This window comes from Coccidioides immitis (assembly GCF_000149335.2).
Source record: "Coccidioides immitis RS genomic scaffold supercont3.1, whole genome shotgun sequence".
Taxonomy (NCBI): domain Eukaryota; kingdom Fungi; phylum Ascomycota; class Eurotiomycetes; order Onygenales; family Onygenaceae; genus Coccidioides; species Coccidioides immitis.
In genome coordinates, this window is record NW_004504310.1 from 1,892,695 (window position 1) to 1,911,704 (window position 19,010).

A 19,010-nucleotide genomic window follows, 5' to 3' on the forward strand; every position below is an offset into this window, starting at 1 on the left:
CTTACAGTGATGCACCTGCCCTTGATGGGACTGAAACACGCCGCTATCCGTGTCTTACAACCTGTCAAAAAGGATTTCGAGGGAGACATGAATGCGGACCTTGATGGTCTCTGTGGAGAATCAGCCTTTTAGAGCTTGTCCTCTGTGGAGAAGCTGAGGCATTGTGCTGAGCCACTGCAGCCGCAGAGAATTCGAATCTCCGATCCGCTCCTTTAGGGCTCGCTGGAGCCTTTCGCGCGAGGAAAAGCTGCACGAACATAGACACGCATTATATAAATACCATTAATGGCCAACGACTTCTTTCCACGATTATGCAACAAAGAATTTTTAAGCCAGCCTGCCCGGAGTTGTCGGCAGTCTCAGTTATCGTGAGTTCCTGGGTTTCCCATGGTTTCAGTGGCATTCTCTTGTGTGGGGCTTTATGCCTTGTAGTTCAAAGTCCGTGCCTACGACCTAAGTTAACCTCCGTCCTATGCTTATCAATCTGTCAAAAAAGCCAAACTCTACGGAGTAGGTTAAAATAAAATTTTCAGGGACTCCATGCAAAGTGGGCCCGTCGGTCCAATGCCGGAGAATTCGCAGCGATGGAAATTTAATCTTACTCCTGTCCACGCCTCTTGCGCATATGGCTCTCTCCACGCGCTGCGGCAAGTCCAAGAGGAAGAGATGGAAACAGAGTGAACGCCCACTCGAGATACGCAGACAAACGAAGGCTGCTATCTTTGAGCGGTGGCTTGAAGGGACTGGGATTGGCTGTATACCAAAATTCTGCCCTTTATGCGTGACTCAATTCCTAGGAAATGATGGCAAGTAACGGGCAAAACCTAGATCTTTATCCCCATCTTTTAGCACCTGAGAGCGGAGGCGCATGGCCCTAACCAAATTTCCTTCCCCCCCCCCCCCCGCGCCCGGATGCCTGTATGGAGCGCTCAGTATAGCGAACAAATGTCATTGCTCTCTAATTAGGTAGTTAACTAGCCTTCACGTTAGCCATGAGCATTCCAGTGTTACGTTTTGTATTTGTAGGATTGTCATAGCTACAGTGCTGTAGTAGTAATGGAACTATGACCACGAGGTATTGCATTTTACTTACTCAGCTTAGATCCGATGTCTCCTCCGACCTTCGCAGGGAGTATGCATTCACAGCTTCTTGGCTGGCCAACGGTTCCATACGATCTCCACTCAATGCCGCGCCAGCGTGACGCGCAAATCCTCGAGGTTGGGTGGACTAGCTTTGATCTCGAAACCATAACTTGTTGCGCCGAGGTTTCTGCATAGGGTAGCCGATGCTAGCTGACCCCAGGGTTCCCGTTAGGTAACCGTTAACGTACTTGCGTGAAACGCCAGCAACTTTCAACTAGATGCACCCTTGGTTCTCCTCGTTACTTGCCACGGAGCTGAAGGAGAGCCGCCAAACGTCCCATAGGCCAAGATTCAGTGTATGGCCGAGCATATGGTTTCGAACGTTGGGGGCTTTGAACGATTCTTTTACACGGAGCTGTGGACATCCGTATTCCCAGAGCTTGATGTTTGGGGCCTGCCGTAAAAAGCCAAGTTTATTTATCTCGCAGGACGAAATTAAGGTCTGTGGCACGTTAGCAGTTTTTGAAAAACTTGGTTCGATGACTGTGGAGAACCATGAACCATCGCTTTCCAGTGGCTATGTGTAGGAACGGGTTCAACCTTTTTCAGCTTTGTTTGGTCTGCTGGGGAAACGCTGTGCTGTTGCTTTTCTGTTTTGATGCTTAGCATAAAGGACCACCTCTGTTGATGGTGGAATACAAAAGTATGCTTAAACCGAAAAAAAGAGGGCTGTCCGGTAATTAGTTTGTCAGTTCGGAAATCAATGGAGATCCGCATGAACAGTCGCATGCTGTTGTCCACTGAAGGGGACTATCATCACAACAACCATTCGTAAGTCAATGGAAATCTCAGGTTTTGAGGCTGTTCAACATTTTCCATTATCGAGATCTTAAGCCCTAAACAAATACATCCCTGCACTTTTAAAAGACCCCAGCTAGTCAGCCCCTGGCGAACGGTCTAGCTCCCTCCTTAAAACACGCTGAACACTCGTGGCAGATCAAGTCGAGGTTGAGCAACAAAGGAGAAGGGAGACGGGGCCTTCTGATGAGTTTCATGTTGAGAAGAAAAAGAACTATGCTTCTCTGGACTGACTTTAAGGGGTGCCTGCTATGGTAGTTAGTTAATCAGACCACTTCGGTACGAAGAACTAAGTGATTCCGGCACCACTCGGCCCTTTGTAAATTCCTGCAAGCTCCCGCGCCCCGTCGAGACATGTAAGTTCCCCGGATCCCCTCCTCTTCCCCAGTTTTATGCATGCAAAAGAACAAAAGAAAGAAATGGAAAGTGTGAAACGAGCTCTCAAATTGCAGAACGAGGGGCATCACAGAGGGCCTCCTTTTTTTTTTTTTTTTTTTTTTTTTTTTTGAGGAGTCTGCCAAAAGCTTGATTTGATACTTTGTAAAGGGAGGATTTCCATCTATGATAAGGTAGACGCGAAAGGTCTGTGCATATGCTATGTAGTTCCTCTCTCTCTGTGTTACGAAGCTCGACCTAGAGTGCCCAATGAATATGATGTGCAGATGAATAACTAAGTTGTCGACCCCAGAGACGGGAAATGACTTGCGCAGGGAGCTGACAGATCGTCACACGGCTCCTGGCACATTTCGGAAACACAAAATACCCTGCTATTCGAGGGAAATAAGACGAGGGTGGCTTTCGAGCAGACATCGTGAACTTTTGATCTAGACCTATGGCGACACAGCGTTTAACAAGGAAATCTCCCTTCCATTTCCTGCTTTTCGGCCCTGCTTCCTATGGAATGTGGGAGTGTGCGAGAGGGAGAGTGTGTGTCTCTGCCTTGGGAAAGAGAAGATGATAAAAACAAAGCAGCACCATGGGAAGAGTCGCGCATGCCACCTGGCAAAATTGCATGGATTGTGTGTCAGACCACGTTGGCCCATGGTGGTTTGATGGCGTCTTGATCCAAAAGCAGGTGTCCATGTCTCCGGAGAGGATGCAAACCAGGTCGCCCGTGTGATCAAGGCGATTGCCGTGGTCTTCGAATCTCCCGCCGCCACATTCTTTGCTTTTTTCTGGTCCGCTTTCTTTACTTATCACCTTTGGTTATTGTGTCACATCTGCTCTCTGGCTCGCTCGGGAGCGGTGGCACCGTCTAGGCCTTTAGCGCGAGTCCGGTGTTTGGTCGAAGCGTGGGGTGGGTGAAAGGGAAGCAACTTTTGACGGAAGATTATCGAGATCACGTTGCAGCTAGAGAGCGAAGTCATGAAGTTCGTTGGCTGGCTCTTTCACCCTTCGTTTCCATACAGCCCGTCGGCAATGCAAGTCGAGCGGGATCTGCACTTGTTTGCTACGAAAAAAGACTTTGCCTAGATCAGTTGTTTTCGCCTGTCTGCAGCCGCTGCAAAGCAAGCCAAAAGTCAATGATTGCTCATAGGCTCGAATTCTGAAGACCACATGGCATTCTTTGGCATGGTTAATGACTTGTCTCATGGCGTAAACTTCGGGATGATCAAGTGCCTTCCAAAATCTGATAAATATTTTTTTTTTTTTTTTTTTTTTCCCAAAAAAACGCTCTTTTGTTATCCAAGCTATGCACAGCGCCAAACAACTATCCCGAAAAGACCAGGCAGACTGTCATGTTGCGTTTTTTTCTTCCCTTTTCTTTTCTTTTTTTTTTTTTTTTTTTGTAATCTGTCAAGATTTTTGTAGGAAAAGATGATGCGTAAACCGCTTGTGAGACATCCAAACAGGCAGAAGGAGCCAAATGCATGGGGCATAAGCGAGAAATTCAAAAGCCGGTACGGAGTACAGAAAGAAGTTCACAACACCAATACGCCACGCTATGGCACATCAACACTTCGAGATCTTGTACAGATTTGTCTCTTTGCATATTCTTCCGTTCCCTCCCAAGCTTCTCGTCGAGCTGTAAATGTTCTCGTCGACCTCGACAAGTTATAAAACGAAAACCGCAATTGTGGACGGACAAATCCGTCGGACGAATTCAAGAGAAAATGTGTCCGTCCCCTCCCCCCGGTCTAAGTTTTCAAATAACATCAAATAAGACATCGTAGAAAGAAAATAGAGGAACAAGAAAAAAGATTGAAAATACAATATTTTCAGCCGAAAAGTGCCATTTCCCAGAACCGATAATGCCTGACAAAGCCAAAAGAAAAAAAGGAAAAAGAGAAAAAAAAAAAGGATAAAAAGACATCGCTTGGAGAACGAAGATTAAGTTTAAATAGGATGGCGATGTCTCGTTCAACGACGAGATGGTGACGTGTCATAATCAGGGTCGTCCTCACTCATTGAAGAACTCGGACGCATCCGGTCGGGGTCGGGAATGCGGCCTTGGTTCCGCAGTGCTGGGAGATGCCGGCGCCTTGCGTTAATGAACCAGTTGCTAATCTACGCATGCCCATTCAGCCTCGATGAAAATCCACACAGAAAGCGGGGAATTTTGCAAGGCAGACAGCACTCACCTGGCTAATGGTTAATCCTGTACGAGTCATGAACATCTGCTTATCCTGTTCACTCGGATACGGATGGTCGAGATGTTCATAGAACCAGGCCCGCAAGATATCTGTTGTGGGTTTTGGCAAATTTCCCCTTCGCTTCTTACTCTTAGAATCAGCGGTATCTCCAAGTGGGTCATATTTTGTCGGCTTGGTGTCCATATATGCACTGTGAGCGGTGCTTTCAAGGTCGCCACCATAATATCCTTGATATGATCCATGTATTGGACTATTATATGCTGATGGATAAGGACCTGCCGTTCCATGCGTCATTGAGCTTAAAGTACTCGAGCGAGAGGAAGCGTAGCTTGCCCGTTCGGCATCATAAGCCCGTTCGTAGCCTCTGTCATCATGTCTTCCGACGGGTGATGGAATTTGTCCGGGTAGGGCTTCATAATTGCGTAGAGGTGGAAGAAAGTTCCTGGGATCACTGGGATCGAGGTGACGACTGCTGCTGCGCGAAGAAGGCGTCAATGGCGCTCTATCGTCATAGTACTGCCGTTCCTGTGGCAGATGGTGGCTGTGGTATCGCGATTGTCCCTCTAGGTAGGCGTTTTGCCTCATCAACGAGCTGTCGTAGTCCTGACCCCGACCAACTGACCCGGGGTGATGTCGAGTCCCCGACCCTCGTCTCGACGGTGGTTCCTGCCGGGATACGGGCGGCAGACGGCTGCTATGCTGGTGATGGGGGTGTTGCTGCTGGTGCGAGCCGGTTTGCAGATGATATGAAGCGGAATCTATTTCGTCATGGAGATAATCAGGTAGGAGCTGGAGTTATATGGGACACCGAACATCAGCGATGGAGAGACTCATTTTGACGGAAATGATATACAATGTAGATATATATATGATCAAAGAGAACTTATATTTACCTCTCGGAACGAAGGTAGTTTTGGAGTATGTCCAGGGGAGTGCCCCGATGAGTACGACACAGCCATATCCTTTGATTGCTCAGGCGGTGATGGTGGGCGGGGCATATGGAGGTTTCAACGATCGTCAGAGGGCTCTTGTGGAATTGATATATAAAGCAAAGCAGCAAAAGGAATGATAAAAAGGGTGGGATGACAGCCGGAGGCGATGGTGACGACAATTTCCACGTTCCACCGGTCACTCTCTTAATACCTCAGGTAGGAATTTGGTAGCCATTCAACAGCACGGATTCATGGTGGTCGCGATGGCGCCAGCAGCTCTTCCTCACTGACAAGTACGTCAACTGGTCCAGATCTAAACTGCAGCGAGGGATAGGTATTGGGCAGTACAGAGAGACAGGAGGGGAAGAGTATAATTTGCCGAGTGACTAGTTGTTCCTTTCCTGTGGACTGACTGAGCGATCAAGGTCGGGAGCAGCAAGCCCGAAGTCACCGAACAGGCTCAAGGGCTAATAATAGGAACGGGAGGCGGAGAGAAAAGGAAAGAAGAGGAAAGCAAAGAAAAATAAAAGGATGCGAAAAGATGCGAAAGGGAAAAAAAAAAATAAAAATAAAAATAAAAATAAAAAAACTGAAAAGAAGGAATGTTGAAGATGCAACGACGACAACAGATGAGAGGGGATCGAACAGCTAAGGGAAAAGAAGAGGTGACGGAATTTGAGCCTGGGTGTGTTTTGGCAGAGAAATACATCGTATTAGATATGCATAACCTGCAGCTTGCTCCCTTTCGACATGGGCCACGCAGTCTCGCCGTCAGAGAGATCCGAATCAGAACGACGATCATCCTGTGGACCGGGGGTGGTATGGAATGGGGGGGTGGCCACCACTGAACACACGCCCCTCCAGAAGTTCAGGATCCTCAAAGTGGAGAGAGGGCGAACGAAGGCGGGCTTTGCGTCCAAAGGATACCGGAGAGTGCTTTAAGGTTGAGGGTGACAGGATGGTTGGGGCCCAGGGATCTGACAATGGATGAAGCGGATTGCAAACAAGTGATGTGCAAGGTGGCGTCTGCCATGCGGTACGGAGTCAGGACATGAGACGCAAGTCTGTTCCAAAACTCCATGCTGAGATTGGCGCTAGCAGTTGGCGGTTTAGCGACGATTTCAAAGTCAAGAGGACCAAGAAAAGTTTTCTCTAAATAAAAAGACGCCCCAAGAGGTCCCGCTTCTTGGGCCATTAACCTAGATTATTATGATGTATCATGGATAGACGTTGCCCGTTGGTGTTCCTGTCGTCGCCTCTTCCATCGCTCCGCCGCGAACAGGCGGATAATGTCAACTTACGGAGAGGGACTGACCCAAAATGGGTCTCTTATCGTCTTGCAAAAGCCCGAAGTTCACCGAGAAAACGGCTCCATCGGCACTTTTCCATCTCTCAGTCCCTTAATTTTGCGACCCGGTCTCCATATCGTCTTCTCCGGGCCCCGGGAGCAGTGAAAGAGCAAGCACAAGAGTAATAATGGACGAAAGGGAAAAAACAATAATAACACTTGTAACTACAAAGAGATCCAAGACCCTTCAGTAACCAAAACCAGCCCGACCTCAAAAGCGCCAATGGATCTCGGCGCGCCACTGCTACCAGGCCGCTCCATTGGCCAATATTCCCTCTTTTCTTCCCGATTAGTTAGCGATGCCCGGGATGATAACGTCAACTACTTTCTTCCCCCTCCTTGACAGTTGAGCAGTGCGTGGAACAGGGCACAGCCTCCATTGAGGGTCATCGCCGACACCACTTTTTTTGGCTTTTGGAAGAGCCAACGATGTAACTTTGGTAATAGCCTGTGGTTGGAGGATCCGTCGAGAGTCCAAGAGTCAATGACCCGTGGACTTTGCAACCTTCGGACTCTGGGAGGAGATCCAAGCAACAGTCGCCCAAACCACGGAAACCAAGCCCAAAAACGGGAAAAGAACAACAGCAGCCACAGGCGGCGAACCAATCGATCAGCATCCGAGACTCTGTGATTCCTCTTACTCGTGGGAAGGGGTTTGGGAAAACATATCATAAGAATCTACGGAGTACTCCGTACACCATAAACCATCATCACGGGAATCCATGAATCGTTACCCATCTTGACTGGCGTGCCGTTTTGCATGATTCTTGACAAGATCGACGTGTATCTTCTGGTTTAGAAATTTGGTTCCACAGGCTTGACTAGATCTTTGCGCCATCAGCCAATGACTTCGGTCACTTAAGATTGAACGGCGTTTGGCGTATCTTCGGCCGAAGCACAGACACCTAGAAAGCCGCTCTTCGATCTCTTGAACCATCATGTACAAAAGGCAGATTGGCCAATAAGCATGTGTACCTGCTTGGAAAAAGGTTTCTGCACCAACTAGATTGACAAGTTAGTTAATGGTGCAGGCCTTTTGGACTTGCATGGTAAGATCTGCCGTGCTGCCTGTCATCCTTTTAATCGCCATGCCCAGACCTTGGACATTACGTACATGTGCAACGGAACAGAGTACTTGAGCGAGGAAATGCGCTCGCACTTTGTGGCATCAGCTGCAGACAAATTGCAAACAAAGCGCACTGCAGCTAGGATTTGAAGAGATGATTGATATCTATGATGTCTTTGATATGAAGAGCCGTTTGTTGTGTGGTCGTACATTTGTTTGAACTCGCACGAAAGAGTTACATGAAGCGCCAGCTCTGACATGCGAGTGTGGAGGGTGCACAGGTGCCGACGCTCCCTGTCACTCGATCTTATCGGCGGCACGAACCCGAAGCCAAGCTGCTTTGTCGGGGTCCTCAAATTCTAATGAGGGCTGCAGCCAATATATCTTCCGCAGCAGTAGATTCTGTGCAAAATGACAAAGCCCAGAGGTCCCATAAACTCATCCTTGATTGGGCAGTGTACCCATACTCCCGAATAAGTTGCTTTTAAAAAAAGAAACCAGGGTAAACGAAAAGCTATGTTGGGACTAGATAGATGTGGTGTCACAAATCCCCTATGGTTCACGATAATTGTCTTTGGTGTGACCATTCGAGCCCCTTAGCAAAATACTGGTAAGGCAGCCAGTGCTTGCAGACACTGACCACATCCCCCAGAAAGCCCTTGAAATTCGTCAGGCATCAAATTTGCTCACTAGCTTTTTGATCTCTTTCATCCCTTTTTTTCGTCCTCTCACTGTGTTGCAACTTTGCCAGTCCGAGGATAGCGGATATCCTTGTCGATCCGGTTGAAATAAAAGTGCATACTAATATAACAATGACGGGTGCTTCCTTGTCCACCCACCAAACTGTGCATTGTCCCCAACCTGAGACATGGCTCAAACTTCTCCCGAAGTACATCTCAAACTGCGTTTGGATCCCGCTCTTTAGTGAGTTCTGACACTCGCTGGGAAGGGTTCTGGTAACAACTGGGTATTTTCAAAATTCGCATCAGACCAGCCCGTTGTCGTAACGAAAGGAGTGGCTTGTTTGGTTCCTTGTTTTATTTGCTGCAATTCCATGAAATGTACGGAGTAGCTCACTGTGTATGTTCATTCATCTTGTTCCGTAACTAAAACAAAGCTTGGAGGTCTCTCCGCCATCAAATTCCGCTGTGGACACTCTCAGCTTCTCCGAATCGACAGGCATTGTTGCCCCTCGTTGCTGAATGCAACTCTGGCAACTTTGCTGCCACGAGGCAAACCGTGCCAAGAGGATAAGGCGCCTTAGCGAGGAGCTGGGATGGGTGTTGGGGGCAAGCTCGCTGTCAGATCTCGCTAGCGTCGACTCCAAACCAGTCTCGTTCACAACATCCGTCGAACTGAAACAATTTTGGTCTCCACTTGGGTTGATTAGCGGAAATTGGAACAGTGTTCTGGCTGCTTCTCGGCTCACACTTCCGGGATCTCTTTTCTTGCCCTTTTGTGTTGTCGCATGCGATGCTTTACTCGATTCAAAAGAATATAGAAGTTGACAACAATGCGATACTTAAAAGCAGTAGCTAATCAGCATGGCACACGCATCCGTGGAGAAACGTATGAAGACCACGAGCACGCGATCCAATTGCCCCCTGAAATTCGAGAGCATAACCGGCCGTTCCGGACCTCGGAGGACTCTTCGTCTACGCGCAAAGCAGCCAACCGGCTGTCACGCATTCGCTAGCGGGTGATGGTTAAAGAGGGACAGCTAACTAAAGCTGAGACCAACCCCGCCGAGCAAATGACGCCGGCATATTCACTTCTCCCTTCAACAGCATTTTCAGGGCCTCGACCGCCCCATCCGTCGTCTTCGGGAGAAAATATCGCCTTCGTAATGCTTTTTTCTGTCGCGTTGTCTCCAGTGAACACTCCGATGTCTGCCCTTGTAGCTCAGTCGGTAGAGCATGAGGCTTTTATGTGTAACCGTATGAAGCAAAACCTCAGGGTCCAGAGTTCGAGCCTCTGCAAGGGCGCGTAGCCTTTTTCTCTTACCTTTCTCTTTATTTTTGTTTATATACATATATATATGTATTTTTGGAAGATACAGTCGTGGTTTTCGTTGCTCAAACTATCAAATACCGTATGGACAGAAGTCAAAAGTCCCAATATCAAGAAACCCGTGACGAAAGAAAGCTTAACTAGTTCCTTAGCGTTAGGCGGGTAAAAGAATGTCGATTGCAGCGATGAAGATCAGAGGAAGAGAAACGCCGAGAAAAGCCAATGCATAGATACCCGCACCAAGCACGCTTTTTTGGGGGGAGCGGCGTCCAGCTCGCTTCAGGGTAACTCTTCTTTATGGGTTTCCCTTGGGTTTCCGCCCCTTAATCCTCCTCATCATTTCCGCTCCGCTCTCCGAAAAGGTCCCCCTTACTCTTCCATGCCATTTCTCCTACTTTCCCCTAGAATTCCCTGTTAACCATCCTTCCAACCTCTCCTTTATCTCTCTTAAATATTTCCCGTGCTCACCCCTACGAGTCTCTCCTACTTCCCCCTTGTGGGCTCCGTCCCCCATACGAAGCCGCCTCGATGGCGCCCGATCTGCTCTCCTTTTTGAATCAAACATCATATGTCTTGGCCATGCAGATCATTTGTTTGTATCAATACCCCAAGTGGTGTGTGAAATGAAACTCTGAATCTGTTCATCCTTTAGCAAGAATAGCTCCGACAGAATGCTGCCTGGGTACCTATAGTCATGTCCGTAAATATCATATTTGACTATCATATCTGACGCTCCTCAGAGATAAACTTGCAAGCTGTAACAAATAAGTTACGGGCAAATGTAAAAATAGCACATTCCACCGTGACCAATTTCTCGGCGAGAGTCCTGTGATATTCACATGATTGGACAAAGCTTCTGTTGAAAAATTTTGTGATAGTTCCATAATTTAAAAAGAGCAACACCATTCCTATCTTTAGGAGAAGATACTTCTGGATGGCGCATACGACATCCCTCCTGTTGGAGGAGCTGTGACAACTGGTCATTCTGATGAATGGCAACCAACAATTGCCACCTGACACGTTCGATATGGCAAAATTGTAAGGTTGAAAGTTTTGAACCTTGTAAGATTTAGGAGCAAGCGATGCTGACTTACTTATGGGTCTAGCCATGTGCAGTAAGTTATCAACAAAAAGTAGAACCAACCTGTGATGTTTTGCAAATAAATATAGAGGCATTTTTTCAATGCATATATCCATTAATGGGGTATTAAAATTGAACCAGGGGATGGGCCGCTGTGTCGCGGTGGGAGACCATGACAATACAACGCAATCTATGATCTTGTTTGCTTCCACAAGTGACAAGACACTGGAGCTTGCGGCGGAACGATCATTACGTTGCACTGGACATCAGCCCCGCTCCGTGCACTTGAGATTTATCCGCAGTAACTCCCAGTTGCCAATATGACTGCCCGAAACATTGTAATGATGGGATAAAGGCCAGCGATTAACATCTTGCAGAGAGTACAACGGTTCTGGCAGCAACTTGGTGGTATGATCGCGTCTCGAACTCAAGTATATACCATGGAAATTTGATTCCTCTCTATTGCAACTCGGCTCCCTGCCTGTTGATGCAGTTTCATTCCAATGCCGCTGGGATCTGCAAAGCTACAAGGACTGCTAACTTCTTTTCCTTCAGGCGACATTTAAGTGAGCTCCAAAGTGTCCATTTCTCGTCGCTCAGGTCTTTCCGGCTCGTCCACCACTCGTGATTGAGAGCTCCAGCGTTTCATTCCAACATTCGACGCTGCCCCTAAAGGTATCCCTTGGAATAGAAATCTTGGATGGCATTGTGATAAAGGAACGAATATATTCTGTGGCGTGGAAAGGACAGGCCGCCCGTGCTCAGAAATCTCAAGCAGAAAGCTTATCCTCGGCGGTGCAGACATTTCCATAGAGTGTCCGGTGATTTTCTAGCCGTAGTCAGGCATTGTGGGAATTGAAAAGGGACACTATTTGCGTTCAAGCAAAGCGCTATATACCCACAAGCCCTGAGCCCCCTCTCGGAATGAACAGCTTGTAAATAGCGTTCCTAATGAATCCAGCTTCGCGATGGAGTAACGGTCGAAGACATAGTCCACCAGGTCGAAACTTTTTCTCAGCAAATGGAAAATCAATAAAAACGCGGTCGATGGATATCATAAGGCTTGAAAGTGCTTTGGTAAGATGTGAACTCGTTGAGGACGCACGATGCCTTGGGATGGGGTAGTTGCCCCTGACCTCATGGATGCGCACGTTGCCGGACGGACCATGTGGCAGTGCAGCGACGGTGGTTTGTGGGAAAGCTACCCCTGGTGTCTGGAAAGTTTCCACAACCCGGAGTCTTTGGTTTGGGTGTCGCTCACCAGTAGATAATACGAAGGCCCCACGTCAGCAGGGTAATCTCACGCAGCACCAGCTGAGAGAGAAGGGTGTTGAAGAAAACCTCGGAATCGGAGCCATTCCCTGCAACCCCGTTTGCATGCAGGGAGGTGCCCTTGAAAGAGCCTGGTAAGGCCGAGCGTCGTGGACGCGAACCAGCCACAGCAGTTTGGCACAAAGACTGGGCGGGCGGCTCTTCGGATTGGCCTGTGGAACCCCATGCCTGCGCCACAACCCCACCACCCATACGTCATTTTGTGTATTTTTACGGCTGCGTTTCGTTTCGCGCGCTCGAGCTGATGCTGCCGTCAACCTGTTCGTCGCAGCGCCATTATTATTCACTTCTCCCTTGACCGTATATATATACCAATCTTCAGCCCCTCAATCCCGCTCACAATCTTTTCTTCCTTCTGTTTGCCACCTATCGGCTTTCTATCCTTTTGAACCGTAGCAAAAATGGGTGTAAGTATTCAGCATCTCGATTCTTTTTTCTCACGCAAAAGTTACCCCGCCATCGTCGCCCCGCATTCACTTTTTATCGCCAAACTTGCTATCTTCCCGTCGAATGTGGCGACAAAGTTCACTAACAGGCAGACTTCTTCTTACAAAAACTACAGCTCGCCTCAAAATTAGCTGCTTCCAGTGGCGCTCCGCCCGCGTCATATCCTGGCGGTCCTCCTGCACCACTCCAGGCAGGCCAACAGCCCAGACCAGCATACGTAAGTCAGAATTGTTCGAAACGACCATAGCAGTCTGTGGCAGAGGGACACAGCCGTTCCATCCCCGTATTCCGATGGCTGACAACTGACTGCTGGCGCCCTTCAGCCCGGACAGCAACAGTACCAAGCGTACCCAGGAGGTGGACAACCAGCCCAGCAAGGCCCACCCGCTGCATCAGTAAGCAAATCACGTTTTCTTAGCTGCTCCAACCCCCATGTGACGCGCCTATCAATCTGGCTGCAACTTCGTCCCATCGACCACCATCCATCCTCTCAAATTTTCCCCAAATCCTTGGCCTTTGTCTATTTTTCCATTTGCTTGTTTTTCATCGTCCGCTGGCCCTCCATATCTTCCGACAATTGTCTCGGCTTTATCCGCTTTCAAACTCGACCAGCCATCATGAGTGGTCCATTTGGCCAACGGTATTATCATGGACAGCCATACCAAAATCCAGGTCAACCACCCTACCCAAATGCTGCAACCTCGCAGCCGCCACCCCAGCACCAGGGCCAATATGCACGTCCCGCTGCCCCTCCTACACCTTCGACAGCCGCCCCATACCCGGGTTCCTCTCAGTCAACTTATCCCCAGGGCCATCAACAGCCGCCTCCCCAGCACATGAGCCCGGCACCGATGCAAGGCACTCCGCAACCTCAACACCAGCAGGGTTATCAGCAAGCGCCTTCCTACGGACAGCAACCTGCCTATGGCTATCAGCAACCTTCTTATGGGCATCAGCAATCACAATATGAACAGCAGCAATATGGAAGGCCTCCCCAGCAACCCCCCTATGGACAACCTTATCAGCAGCAGCAACCACTTCCCTATTACGTTCGTCCCATATTCTGAAAATTTACTTGATGCTCTGTGTTGATATTAGCATTGTTCTAACTTATTATAATTAATCAGGGCCAACAGCAACCACCCCAGGGGCAATACCCCCCTCCACAGGGCTATCCACCACAAGGCCAAGGACATCCACCGCAAGGCTCACCTTATCCCGGTGCGCCTCAGTATGGAGCCCCTCCAGCCCCTCCAGCCCAACCCCCGACTCCCCAACAGCTCGGCGCTTATAAACAGTTACTCCTGAATACGATCAACGAAAAGGGTCTGCAAAACATGTACCCACCTAACTCACCGGTCCTCGATCAGATTGTTTCCAGAATTACCAACCAGATCGACCAGCTCTGCACTGCGTGGCGTGTTCCGCGAGAGGTCGGACAAGACATCGTGAAGCTGGCTTTGTTCGATGTTATTTTATACATCGACGATAGCGGCTCTATGCAGTTTGAGGAGAATGGGGAGCGTATCAAGGATCTCAAACTCATCCTCTCTCGTGTTGCTTATGCCGCTTCCCTGTTCGATGATGACGGTATTCAAGTCCGCTTCATGAATTCTAACGAGCAAGGAGATGGCATTCGAAGCGAAGCGCAGGTTGAGGCCCTCATTCAGCGTATACAGTTCAAGGGTTTGACTCCGATGGGAACTAGTTTGAGGAATAAAGTCTTGGAACCTTTGGTTGTTGGGCCAGCTCGCGCCGGCCAACTTAGGAAGCCCGTTCTTATCGTCACCATCACCGACGGACAGCCTGCTGGGGAACCACAAGGTGCAGTATTTGATGCTATCCGCTATGCCAGCTCTGAATTGCAGAACAATCCTCGTTATGGTCGTGGAGCAGTCTCTTTCCAGTTTGCTCAAGTGGGAAATGATCTAAAGGCCCGAGAATTCCTTTCAAAACTTGATGAAGAGCCTGGCATTGGAGAATTGGTTGACTGCACCTCCAGTAAGTACCCAACCATATTTCTGCTAGCAAATCGAATACGCCCAGCAATCCATTAACGAGTCGAATAGATTTTGAGGTAGAACAAGATGAAATGTCGCGCGCTAATCCTCCTGTTGACTTGACTCCAGATCTCTGGGTAAGTATCATCCAATTCATAGGCTTGAATGCGACTGTCCCCCGCTAATGTTGCGATTCAGCTCGCCAAGATGATTCTCGGCGCAATCGACTCATCTTATGATACGAGGGACGAGAAGGCAAGCCGTCCAGGTGCGCCGCCCCAAGGACAATATGGCGCTCCACCACCAGGCCAATATGGAGCTCCTCCACCGCAGCAAGCTTATGCTCCTTATTCACCACAGGGTGGTTATGGACAACAACAGCAACCACCGCAGCCTCAACAAGGTTATGGCCGGCCCCCTCAGGGCGGCTATTCAACTCAAGGGGGATACGGCGGCCCACCTCCACCACAGAGATACTAGATTCGTGTTTTGAGCCCCTTAACCATAACACTTCTGCGAAGACTCATATTCGCGTCTCTAGTATCCATGGTTCTTGACTCCATACCATCGCCGTCATCCTTTAATGACTTTGCAATGACCTTCATATTTACCATGTTTGTAATTGTGTTTTCCCCTTATCCTTGTCACATTAGCTAGCTACTTTGTGGGTTGACTCAACAAAATGGTATGATCATTCATATGGGGTAACTGAGGAATGCAGCCAACAGTCCGGATTGCCGCTGAACATAAAAAGTTTGTTCTCAACTCAGAATTGAGGTGCATTATGCTTCGGCCGGGACTTAATCATCAAGAGCTGTTTCCAACATATTATCGTAGTACTATCTAGAAATGGCATATATTTGTTGGTATATATGCTCGAAAAGGGATGATCCCTAAAATACAACACAATCCTCGCAGAAAATTTCACCCAGCCAAGTTCCGGCTCCTCTTGGTAGCAGCAAGTGCCCAGTGAAGATCATACTAGTTCAAATTCCGTGCACTATGCTCTACTATTAACCGGCTCGTATTTTGCAACCGGCCAGCCATTGATATATTCCAGGTAGCTCCATCCCATATAAGCGTCCTACAAATTATTAGAAACATCGATGTAAATATGGCCCTACGATCCAGCTTACCGTATGGCGGAGACCGACGCTGGTATTGACTTCACAAGGGAGGAAAATTGTTAGCCTAGCTGACTTTGGAACAGTGCATCCAGCAGAGGTATGAAAGGAAAGGCTTACGGAAATGGTAATACAGAATATCTTGTGAACGGTCTGATAGCACTCCCAACCCGCCAGGTGCGTATACTTTTTTGTTGTGGTTCGAGCCATATACAACGTGTCCGCCCCCGGATGTTAATGGCTTACCGTTCTTGTCTGTGAATGGGCCTCGTGCGTTCTTCGAGCGACCTACTCGGATGGAGTATCTGCCATTTTCCCCTTCGTGTCAGCATGATCAATACCAAGCGGGAACGTAGATGGATTTACTGCAGATTTTTTTAATCAAGGGAAAGGTGGGTGTTGCTTGCATACTCCTTTCCATCTTCGGGAAGATGTTTTGGGTCAAAGTGACAGCATTTGCCATGACTGAACCAAAAATAGTACCATCCATCTCTATAGGTCATGAACCCGCCCTCTTCATCATTAGGTTTTACATCTTCAGGCTTGGTAGCGAGACGTGTCGCGTCGATATGTTCTGGATCTTTGAGGGAGAGGATGTCACTGCTCAGAGGGATCTGCCACATGCCCGAAAAGAAGCTGCCAAAGATCAGGTACGCCTGCTCATCTTTTGGATCAATGAATACATGCGGATCGATAGCATTGGCCTCTTTAAAAGGGTACTTTTGCGAGCCAGGACCCGTGCCAGTTTGAATGATTGCCCCGTGGTCTTTCCAGGCGCCGGATCTGAGCTCCTTAGACGTAGCTATTCCAATGGCACTGTCGTTGCTGCCACGATGACTGACTGTGTAGAAGCAGTAGAAAGTGTTGTCTTTTGCAATGATGGCTGGGGCCCAAGGTCTTGTTCGGTTTTGCTTGGGGATTATGCTGGGTCCCGTTAAGACGGGTCCCATGTCTTCCCACGGGCCGTCGAGGGTGTTTGACTTGGAAAATGGTACGCCAATACCTCCCTTGAAGAGGTAATAGAAACCCCTATGTTGGATGATGTTCGGGTCATGGGCGACTAGAGAACTGTTGTGAGCCAAAGGATATGCAGGTTGGGGAGAAAATTCGGCAGGAAGTGCTGCGGTAGAACAGGATAATGCTGCTGTTAGCAGTAGCGCGAAGAAGGTCCGGAACATGACACAAGGAGAGACTGGGTGTAAGAAGAACTGTTTTCTCGGAAATAGCGGTGTAGAGATTAAACCCATATGGTGCGTAAAATGTAGGGAATATAAAATAGTGCTCCGTATTCCAGATTGTATTCTCTGAAATTTAAAAACGGGGTCAGACATCAGCATTGCACTCATAATTCGCTCCCTAGATATATCAAGTCCTATGAAGCACTGCCGTGAAGGCAGTGTTCGCCTGGAATTCCCTCAAATTGAGCATAAACAGGATTTGACCTTGGGCATAGCAACGCAAGACCAACATTTCGCAACAGCAATGAAGCAATCCAATTGATGCTCTTTTCCCAGAAATGTTGATCTTATTCATACAACACGTCCTAAACAGGCTCATTCGTGTCGTGTTGTGGCTGTGAAAGAGAGCATCAAATCAGCGATGATTTGGAGGGAGAGTGGAACCTGATTAAAAGTCCCATCAGATCAGCTCAGATGACATCACTAGCTATGATCATCCTTCTATTCTCAGCTGCGTCAGTATGCCCATGCTTGCTGGTGTTGGGCCCATCATCCTACTTGCTATCCTCAAGGTTGGAAGTTCCATACGAAATATGGAGTACTCCGTACGGTGAGCGGAAAAGGGTCCAACGGGGGCATCCGCCAAGCCGGCAGGTGACGCTTGAGTTGGCTAACTCAGGACGTGGTTGGTTAAAGCAGCCCCTAAGTCCTTTTCAGTCTTCCGCCTGGAACGGGCCCCCGGAGATATGGGCGAAACCTATTTCCGATGCCCAAACCACAGGGCCTTCTGCTATACCCCAAATCGCGTTTTCAATGCTGAGCGATAATGGCATTTCATTTTCTATCAATTAATTAACACGGGCCACCCAAGATTGATCCCAACGAGGTTGTACCTTCTTAGCCCCCCCCAGCCCTATTGATCGCTTAGGTGTTACACGAATACCTGGGCCTTCTGTTGCGCGTGGCGAAACGCGTGTCTTTTACAGTGCGATGAAGTTGGAGATTGCCTAAGGGTCTGCCCGGGGTATGATTTCCCACCTCTCAACAGTTATCCACCGGCGGTGCGATCTATTAGCACCATCCTCGAATACCTAGGTAAGACTCACGTTGCTTTCATCTTTCTATGATTCTATCCGGCCCCAACATTGGAAGCGGACTTCATGACGGTGAATCCAACCGAAGAGTTCGTGATAACTATGAGCTAGCATGTGTCCGAACGTTATCCCTTCATGCGTACACCTGTGCCTTTGACTCCTTTTTAGGTGTAATAATCAAATTACACTTAGCAGTTTTCATCGTTGATTGACATTTTGCATTTTTGGCTTGATGATGATGGGATGTGACGAAAATTTTTACGTGGAAATAGCACCCAAGGTTCAAGCGTACAGACGAGGGAGGCTGTATGTTCTTGCGGATTGTCTTGTTGTGGGCTGATAGCGACATCGGGATCGCGAAGTAAGAATTGCTGCATCCCTAATGGGTCAAGAGGACCGACACCAGGAGTTCATGTCCATGCCATGAAGACTCTAGAAGTTTGTCAAGGAACCGTGTAACACTTTGATTGTTACGGAGTACTTCGTATTGATTTCTGGGCTTTTGTTTTCTTGACGGGCATTGAAAAGGTCTGGCTCTTTCATGCGTGGCAGATCTGTCTATAGCCTCAAAGGGAATAATCGGCGATGTGGGTTGCCGGCGCTCTATAATTGGTGGCATTTCACGTCCTATGTTACATTTCTGCACAATTTATTTATGTATTATAGGGTGTTGTTTGCAAGGAGCGACCGAATTTGCGTTCTTTGTCTAGCCCCGATGCGCCTCCTCAACATGCATATCGGGCGGTCAAGAAACACTGCGCTCCCATGCACGGGAGGAATGGGATCCCGAAGATTTAACATGAGGCCTAACCTGTCCCATGCCATAAAAGTAGTTTGTCTACTCTTTACTTTTGCTTGACCTG

General features: G+C 48.4%; 9 protein-coding genes and 1 non-coding gene across 10 annotated transcripts; 4 read left to right on the plus strand and 6 right to left on the minus strand.

The window, feature by feature from the left end:
- Positions 1–514: 514 nt before the first annotated feature.
- Positions 515–2,062, minus strand: CIMG_10944 (uncharacterized protein). Its single transcript, XM_012358955.1, has 2 exons — positions 1,094–2,062; positions 515–974 (listed from the first exon to the last, which is right to left on the minus strand). The coding sequence occupies exon 1, from the start codon at positions 1,870–1,872 to the stop codon at positions 1,579–1,581; it is 294 nt and encodes a 97-aa protein (XP_012214378.1). The 5' UTR covers positions 1,873–2,062; the 3' UTR covers positions 515–974; positions 1,094–1,578.
- Positions 2,063–3,706: 1,644 nt separating this feature from the next.
- CIMG_02405 (uncharacterized protein) lies at positions 3,707–6,067 on the minus strand. Its single transcript, XM_001248633.2, has 3 exons — positions 5,429–6,067; positions 4,524–5,324; positions 3,707–4,449 (listed from the first exon to the last, which is right to left on the minus strand). The coding sequence occupies exons 1-3, from the start codon at positions 5,531–5,533 to the stop codon at positions 4,303–4,305; spliced, it is 1,053 nt and encodes a 350-aa protein (XP_001248634.1). The 5' UTR covers positions 5,534–6,067; the 3' UTR covers positions 3,707–4,302.
- An 11-nt stretch (positions 6,068–6,078) lies between these two features.
- On the plus strand, positions 6,079–6,522 carry CIMG_02404 (uncharacterized protein; the record flags this gene model as incomplete). The annotated part of the gene is made up of 2 exons (XM_001248632.1): positions 6,079–6,286; positions 6,332–6,522. The coding sequence occupies 2 exons, from the start codon at positions 6,079–6,081 to the stop codon at positions 6,520–6,522; spliced, it is 399 nt and encodes a 132-aa protein (XP_001248633.1).
- A 2,449-nt stretch (positions 6,523–8,971) lies between these two features.
- CIMG_02403 (uncharacterized protein) lies at positions 8,972–9,671 on the minus strand (the record flags this gene model as incomplete). Its single annotated transcript, XM_001248631.2, has 3 exons — positions 8,972–9,236; positions 9,311–9,416; positions 9,623–9,671. 3 exons carry the CDS (start codon positions 9,669–9,671, stop codon positions 8,972–8,974), a joined length of 420 nt encoding a protein of 139 aa, XP_001248632.2.
- Positions 9,672–9,772: 101 nt separating this feature from the next.
- CIMG_15019 lies at positions 9,773–9,866 on the plus strand. The gene has a single exon. It is a non-coding gene; the product is annotated as a tRNA-Lys (tRNA).
- A 745-nt stretch (positions 9,867–10,611) lies between these two features.
- On the minus strand, positions 10,612–11,067 carry CIMG_12685 (uncharacterized protein; the record flags this gene model as incomplete). The annotated part of the gene is made up of 2 exons (XM_004445605.1): positions 10,612–10,993; positions 11,036–11,067. 2 exons carry the CDS (start codon positions 11,065–11,067, stop codon positions 10,612–10,614), a joined length of 414 nt encoding a protein of 137 aa, XP_004445662.1.
- A 467-nt stretch (positions 11,068–11,534) lies between these two features.
- Positions 11,535–12,496, minus strand: CIMG_10941 (uncharacterized protein; the record flags this gene model as incomplete). The annotated part of the gene is made up of 3 exons (XM_012358954.1): positions 11,535–11,801; positions 11,875–12,179; positions 12,247–12,496. The coding sequence occupies 3 exons, from the start codon at positions 12,494–12,496 to the stop codon at positions 11,535–11,537; spliced, it is 822 nt and encodes a 273-aa protein (XP_012214377.1).
- Positions 12,497–12,586: 90 nt separating this feature from the next.
- Positions 12,587–15,620, plus strand: CIMG_02401 (uncharacterized protein). Its single transcript, XM_001248629.2, has 6 exons — positions 12,587–12,711; positions 12,867–12,968; positions 13,075–13,146; positions 13,879–14,752; positions 14,821–14,888; positions 14,950–15,620. The coding sequence occupies exons 1-6, from the start codon at positions 12,706–12,708 to the stop codon at positions 15,229–15,231; spliced, it is 1,404 nt and encodes a 467-aa protein (XP_001248630.1). The 5' UTR covers positions 12,587–12,705; the 3' UTR covers positions 15,232–15,620.
- A 131-nt stretch (positions 15,621–15,751) lies between these two features.
- On the minus strand, positions 15,752–17,174 carry CIMG_02400 (endo 1,5-alpha-arabinase; the record flags this gene model as incomplete). The annotated part of the gene is made up of 4 exons (XM_001248628.2): positions 16,287–17,174; positions 15,996–16,180; positions 15,888–15,916; positions 15,752–15,835 (listed from the first exon to the last, which is right to left on the minus strand). Exons 1-4 carry the CDS (start codon positions 17,051–17,053, stop codon positions 15,752–15,754), a joined length of 1,065 nt encoding a protein of 354 aa, XP_001248629.2. The 5' UTR covers positions 17,054–17,174.
- A 400-nt stretch (positions 17,175–17,574) lies between these two features.
- On the plus strand, positions 17,575–18,896 carry CIMG_10940 (uncharacterized protein; the record flags this gene model as incomplete). Its single annotated transcript, XM_012358953.1, has 2 exons — positions 17,575–17,663; positions 17,733–18,896. 2 exons carry the CDS (start codon positions 17,575–17,577, stop codon positions 17,878–17,880), a joined length of 237 nt encoding a protein of 78 aa, XP_012214376.1. The 3' UTR covers positions 17,881–18,896.
- Positions 18,897–19,010: the final 114 nt, after the last annotated feature.